The sequence below is a fragment of the Elephantulus edwardii genome, unplaced genomic scaffold, assembly GCF_000299155.1.
Source record: "Elephantulus edwardii isolate Elephantulus edwardi_28Jun2011 unplaced genomic scaffold, EleEdw1.0 scaffold00221, whole genome shotgun sequence".
NCBI lineage: Eukaryota > Metazoa > Chordata > Mammalia > Macroscelidea > Macroscelididae > Elephantulus > Elephantulus edwardii.
In genome coordinates, this window is record NW_006399971.1 from 698,989 (window position 1) to 706,568 (window position 7,580).

The following is a 7,580-nucleotide window of genomic DNA, read 5'->3' on the forward strand; positions in this document are numbered from 1 at the left end:
TTTATCATTTATTTATGTCATATAACAAATTCTTCCAAAACTTAGTAGCTTAAAAGAATCATAATAATTTCTTATCTTTCATAATGTCTATAATTCAGGAATTTTGAATCTTTATTGACTGATTATGGATGAGGATCTCTCATGAAGTTGCAGTTAGTTGCTGAATTGACTGAATAGACAATCCAATTCAAAGTGACTCAATAACATCATCCTCATGACTCTTCTCAAAAGGCCTCAGTTTCCACTCAGTCACTTTGACCTTAAGAAGCAACCTTGCTTTTCAAACTGTGAATGGAGCTTTAGAGAAGGGGCATCTGGGTACAGTTCACATCTGTCTTAACTCTGTGGTTTCTGAAGATAAAGAATGTTGATCCTTTATTCCCATAGTTCTCTTTTGTGTGAATCTATCAAAACACTGCTTCTCTCAAATCCTGGGCTAACCATATTTCTTCCTTGGTGAGAGGTCCCATGATTCCTCTGGGCTGCAGTCATCTCATTGAGATGCCAGTTAGCCCTATTTTTCAGAATACAGGCTTGCATTCCTGGTGAACTTTACGTGCTTGGGACAAGGCACATCAAAGTAAAATTGATGACTGTTCTCTTGTTATAGGATTGTCTTTCTTCAATGTATCTTGTACAATCCCAACTTCGGGGGGGGGATCTCTGATTTCTTTTACAGTAGACATTATAACTTTTGAAAAATATTAAGCACAGAAGTTTCAGGCAGAGAAATCATAATGTCATAATAAGGTGATACAATAATAGATGATTCATTTTCTTTTCTTGAGATTCTTTTCCCCCAGAAAGAGAAGCCATGGTACTAGAGACATCATTGCCAATGTTAGATGGATCGTGAATGAAAGCAAAGTTAATTGGGGGTGGGGGGGGAAGGTCTCAGTTTCTACCTACTTTGACCTCTATAAAACACTACTTGTTCTCATAGTATGGAGGCTGAATTTTTCCAGGATAAATGATCAAAAAGAACAAAGTGGAAGACATATCATCTTTATTTAGTGCCTTTTCTTTGAATTATTGTTGTTAGGTGTCATTGAAGCTACTATTTATTACTCATAATGACCCTATGAACAGATCAAAACCTTGCTCTAGTCTATGCTATCCTCACAAGTGCTCCATTGACAAGTTCATTGCTATAGTCACTGTGTCAATCCATCTAATTGAGATTCTTATTCTCTTTTACTCAATCTTCACTTTTCCCATCTTTTTCCCATTGTGTCTTTTTACAAAGGCTAGCCCCCTTCTAGGAACATGCCCAATGTATGTACAAGAAGTTTCACCATGCTTGTCTCTAAGGAGCACTCTAGTTGTACGTCCTTCAAGATAAATTTGTTTGTTCTTTTGGCAGTCCATGGGATATTCAATATTCTTTACAAACTCAATTTGAAGGCCTAAGTTCATCTTCAGTCTTCTTTATTCATTGTGCTATTATCAGACACATTGGACATAATCCTTGGCATCTTTTAAAGGATTCAAAGCAATCCTTTGAAATTCCATACTGTTACTCCACAATATTAGTTATTAGTAACACCACTCATTTAGTGAAGGAAGTCTGCATAAGGGAGTCAACAACAGGAGACAATCATTATTAGGGATCATACTTGAGCCTGACAAGTGAAATACAGCATACAGTGAAATAAGAAAATTTTAAATCCATAAATACATCCACCAGATCTCTCTTCGTCTCTCTCTCTCTCTCTCTCTCTCTCTGTCTCCACATATACATATACATATACATATACATATACATATACATATACATATACATATATATATTAGGGATGTTCATACTTTCAGAAAGTTTACTTCTACTCTTCTATTTTTTTTTCAATCCCATACTCAAAACAACTACTTAAATTATGTTCTTCACCACAGGCTGTATACTTTTACCTGTACAAGAGCTTCATACCTATGAAATAAGGCAGTATCCGTTGTTTTGTGTCTGATATGACTTGCTCTGTGCGGTGGAGTGATGATTAGAGTGATGATTATTATAAGCGGAAGGGTTCTGACCTAGTAACAAGTTATGAAGAAGGTAGAATTCTGAACAGATAACAATTGCATTTTCAATTTGACATTAAAAAAAACATATAACTTACCGTGTTCTATGTTTATATTGTCTACAAATAAAGAGGGAAAATATCAGTTTCAAGAAACATGGTGGTAGAATTAATGTTATATAATATGGAGATAGCAGTGAATATTTGAAACAGATTGTTGCAATTTGACTGAATTCCAATTCATCATATATGTGCAACAATTTATGGAGAAGGTAGAGTTCTGAGGAGATAGCAATTACATTTACAATTTAACATATTAAAAAAAAACACCACATAACTTACCAAGTCCTTTACCATTTTTTTCTGAAAATACAAGAAAAGGAAGTAGTAATATTTAGAAATATTATGGTAGACTTTGATCTTTGACAGCTTGGAGATAGCAGTGAATATTTGAGTCAGATATTAGTAAACATTTGAATCTGACTGCTGGAATCTGACTGAATTCCACTTTATGATATATGTGCAACCAGTTATGGAGAATGGTGTATTCTGGGTAGATAATGATTCTATTTTCAATTTACCACATAAAAAAAAAAGAAAACCCACAGAACTTACCAAATACTGTATCAACTTGGTCTTCAAATTTAAAAAACAACAACAAGAAGGAAAATATTATGGTGCTTGGAGATAACAGTGAATATTTGAGTCAGATTGCTGCACTATGACTAAACTCCAATTTATCACGTACATGTAACCAGTTGGAGAGATGGTAGTGTTCTCAGGAGACATTAGTTGCATTTCAATTTAGCATTTGAAAGAAACAGACAACTTACCATCTTTATTTCTAACTTGTTCTAAAAGTAAAATAAAGGGAGGAAATATTAATTCTAAGAAATAAAGTGGTAGAATTTGTTCTTTTATGACTTAGAGATGCCAGTGAATGTTTGAGCCAGATTGCTGCTTAAATATGACTAGCCTACAGTTCATTGTATACTGCAATCAGTTACAGAAATGTTAATGCTCCCTACAAGCATCAATTGTGTTTTTAACTTACAAACAAAAAAAAAACCCGTAGAACTTACCAAGTTCTTTTATGACATGGTATATAAGTAAAATAAAGAGAAGAAATATTAATGCTAAGAAATATAGTGGTAGAATTAGTTCTTCTGTAACTTAGAGGTGCTAGTGAATATTTGAATCAGATTGCTGAAATATGACTAAACTCCAGTTTATAATATACATGCAACCAGTTACAGAGATGTTAATGTTCTCTACAAACATCAATTGTGTTTTTAACTTACATATGAAAAAACGCAGAACTTACCAAGTTCTTTTCTGACTTTGTCTATTAATAAAATAAAGAGGAGTAATATTAATGCTAAGAAATATAGCGGTAAAATTTGTTCTTCTATAAAGTGGAGATATCAATAAATCTTTGAAACAGATTATTAGAATTTGACTGAACTCCATTGTATACATGCAACCAGCTATGGTGAAGATGCTATTCTGAGCAGATAACAGTTGTATTTTTAATTTAGCATATAAAGGAAACACAGAATTCCTAAACTATTTGGTCTAGAAATTTTAAAAAGGAAAATAGCAATTCCAAGAATTATGAAGTTAGAAATTGTTCTTCTATAACTTGGAAATATCAATGAATATTTGAGTCAGATTTCTGGTATCTGATTAAGCTCTAATTTACCATAACCATGCAACCAGTTAAAGGGATGTTAATGTTCTCAGCAGACATAAATTGTAGTTTTTATTTGGCATTTGGAAGAAACACAGAACTTACCATATTCATTTCTGATTTGATCTAAAATTAAAGACAGGAAATATTAATTCTAAGAAATATAGAGGTAGAATTTGTTCTTCTGCAACATGGAGATATCCGTAAATAGATCAGGTTGCTAGAATATTCTGAACACCAATTCATCATACATGTACAACCATATATGGAGAAGGTAAAGTTCTAAGCAGATAACAATTACATTTTCAATTTACCATATTAAAGAAACACAGAACTTACCATTTTCTTTTCTAACTTGGTCTGAAAATTTAAAAAAATACAAGAAATATTATGGTAGAATTTGTTATTTTATAACTTAGAGATATCAATTAATATTTCAGTCTGATTGCTGGAATATGACTAAACTCTATATACACGCAAGCAGTTAGAGAGATGTCAGTGTTCTCAACAAACATCAATCATATTTTCAATTTAGCAATTGGAAGAAACACAAAACTTACCATATTCTTTTGCAAGTTGGTCTAAAAATGAAATAAAGAGAGGAAACATTAATTCGAAGAAACACAATAAGTGGTGGAACTTGGTCTTCTATAACATGGAGATAACAATGAGTAGGTGAGACAGATTGGTGGAATTTTACTGCATTTAATTTCATCAAATATATGCAACCAATTACAGAGTAGTGTTATAAGCACATACTGATTGTATTTTCAATTTAACATACAAAAAGAACACAAAACTTACCAAGTTCTCTATTGGCTTGCTCTAAAAAGAAAAGAGGGAAATTACTAACTTAAAATTCCTATTAATAAATAATTATTGATCAAAAGTCCACTTTATGCGAGGAAGCATTTTCTACACTGTTCTTTGCTCTTTGCAGCCAAATATATCTACTTTGGGGTAAATAACATTTATACCTTAAAATTCCATTTATTTTTCTTAGCTTTGATTGACCAACTTGGTTTTATCAACCTTTTTTAGAGGTGGTCATATGGTCATAGGGTAGTATAATCAACTAAAAAGTTAAATTGCTAACCAAAACATAGAATAATGGTTCAGTCCAACAGTAGGTATCTGGGAAGAAAACACTGGCAATCCACTTGTCAAAAAAATCAGTCACTGCCCACTCTTATAGAGCACAGTTCTACTCTGACATGTAGAGGTTTTAATGAGTCTGAATTAACGCCATATAAACTGACCACTGATTGTCTGTGTTGTACAGACTGGCAGGGAAAGAGCAGTGTTATTGTTGTTGTTGATGTTGTTGTTTTTGTTAAGTGCTGTTGAGTCAAGTACGATTCAAAGCAACCCGATGAGCAAAAGATTTGAACCCTGTTCTATCCTGTGCCATCCTCACACTTCCTGACACACTAGAGCCCATTGCGGCTGTCACTGTGTCAATCCACCTGGTCAAGGATTTTCCTCTCTTTTTTATGGGGGGGGGTCCTCTCTTAAACAACCCTCTACCCTTCCTAGCATCATGTCCCTCTCCAAGGAGTAGCCCTTCCTAGCAACATGTCCAAAGTATGTGAAACAAAACCTCAGCATTCTTGCCTCCAAAGAACACTGCACTCTCTAAGACATATTTGTTCTTTAGGTCATCCACAGGATTTCTGTGCTCTTCTACAACCTCCCTGCTCAAAGAAATTAATTCTTCTTCTGTCATCCTTATTCCTTGTCTAGATCTTGGATGCATAGCAAGTGACTGGAAAGACGATGGCTTGAATCAGACACACCTTCATCCTCACACATCATTACTCCTCAATAATTTGGAGACATCCCTAATCACATACCAGCGCAATGCATCTCCTTATTTCATGACTACTGGTACTGGGGATGTTAATGGTAGATCTAAGTAAGATAAAGTTATTAACAGCTTCAATCTCTTCTCCCTCCATCATGTTGTCTATTGGCCCAGTGACAAAAATCTTTGGTTTTTTGACATTGAGATGCAATGTATACCAAAGGCTACATTCCTTGATCTTTTGCATGAAGTGCTTCAAGTCTTTTCACTTACAGCAAGCAAGATTGTGTTATCTGCATAATACAGGTCATAGATGAGTCTACTTTCAATCCTGATGTCACACTCTTGTTCATAGAGTACAGCTTTTCAAATAATTTGCTCAGCATGCAGATTAAATAGGTATGGAGAGACAATACAACCCTCACACACTCCCTTAATTTTAAACTATGTAGCATTCCCCTGCTCTGTTTGCATAACAGCCTCCTGGTTCAGATACAGGTGTCACATGAGCACAATTTAAGTGCTCTGGAATTCCCATTCTTTTAATATCACCCACAACTTGTTATGATTCACACAGTCAAATGCCTTTGCAAAGTCAATATACCAAAAATAGACATTCTTTTGGTATTCTTTTCTTTTCTTTTAGCCAGGCTCCACCTGACATCTGCAACGATATCCCTTCTTCTAAATCCTACTTGAACTTCTGGTAGTTCTCTATCTATTACTCTTTCAGCCATTTTTAAATGATCTTCAGCCGTATTTTGCTTGCATGTGACATTAATTATATTGTTTGATAGTTTCCACATTCAGTTGGATCACCTTTCTTGAAAATGGGAACAAATATGAACCTCTTCCAATCCATTGATGAGACAGCTGTCCTCCAAATTTCTTTAGCTCATCCAAGGTGGTATTTGTAATTGAAACAAATCCATTGGTGTGCCATCTATTCCTGGGGCCTTATTTTTTGCCAATGCCTTCAGTGCAGCTTCCAATTCCTCATCCGTTACCACTGCCTCCGGTTCTTATGGTACTTCTTGAAAGTTTTCAGTGTCAATCAGGTCTTTCTGGTACAGTGATTCTGTGTATTCCCTATGTTTTCTTTTGATACTTACTGGATTATTCAATATATTGCCCTTCACATCTTTTAGTAGTATTGTGACTCAAAACTTATTGCTTTTTAGTTATCTAAGCTTGAAAGGTATATAATTTTACTATAATATTATATATAATAGGTATATTATATATAATGTATTAAATTATATATTATAATAGTTTGCTTTTGTCCTCTTGAGCATCCATCTGAAATCTCCTGTTCAGCTCTTTTGCGTCACTATGATTTCCTCTTTTGGGGGGGTGGGGAGGGGGGCTTCTTGATTCTGCAGTGTAATTTTGAGTCTCTTCTGACATTTTTATTTTTTCTTTCTCCTTTGTTTTTATAATAAACTCTTGCTGTGGATGATAACTTTAATATCATCCCAAAACTCATCTTCAATCATTGGTGTTCGATACCTCAAACCTATTCCTAAGATTATCTTGAAATTCAGATGGAATTGATTCAAGATCATATGGTTGCTTGGCTCCTGTAGATTTATTTTCCTTTTCTTCCACCTCAATTTGAACTTGCATGTGAGTAATTGATGGTCTGACCTATAGTCTGCCCCTGGCCTAGTCTTGACCACCAAGATTGAGCTTCTACTACAATTTCTTCCACAAATGTAGACAATTTGATTCCTATGCAGCCCATCAAGTGAGATCCATGTGTAAAGTCACACTTTTTTTTGTCTTTTTAAAAAGGTATTTACAATGAATAAATCACTGTAAATACAAGATTTGATCATGTTATTCCTAGCCTTATGTTTATCACCAAGCCTATCTTTTCCAACTACTATTATTCCTTCTTCACTGTTTCCAACTTTTTCATTCCAGTCACCAATTAGCTAGCATATCTTGATTGCATGTTTGGTAAATTTTGGACCACAAGATTTGGTAAAAATTCTCACTTTCTTCCTCTTTGGCTCTAGATATAGGAGAGTATATTTTAATAATAGCCATTAACAGGTCTTCTTTTTTT

The 7,580-nt window shown here is 34.2% G+C and overlaps 1 protein-coding gene across 1 annotated transcript in view; it reads right to left on the reverse strand.

Annotated features, from left to right (window-relative positions):
- Positions 1-1,924: 1,924 nt before the first annotated feature.
- LOC102855035 (butyrophilin subfamily 1 member A1-like) overlaps positions 1,925-7,580 on the reverse strand; it is a 15,815-nt gene continuing 10,159 nt past the window's right edge. Inside the window, exons 3-11 of the mRNA XM_006898146.1 lie at positions 4,510-4,530; positions 4,266-4,286; positions 4,045-4,065; positions 3,811-3,831; positions 3,340-3,360; positions 2,849-2,869; positions 2,358-2,378; positions 2,115-2,135; positions 1,925-2,028 (exon numbers count right to left, since the gene is read on the reverse strand). Coding sequence (XP_006898208.1) covers positions 1,925-2,028; positions 2,115-2,135; positions 2,358-2,378; positions 2,849-2,869; positions 3,340-3,360; positions 3,811-3,831; positions 4,045-4,065; positions 4,266-4,286; positions 4,510-4,530 — 272 coding nt within the window. The remainder of the gene's footprint in view (positions 2,029-2,114; positions 2,136-2,357; positions 2,379-2,848; positions 2,870-3,339; positions 3,361-3,810; positions 3,832-4,044; positions 4,066-4,265; positions 4,287-4,509; positions 4,531-7,580) is intronic.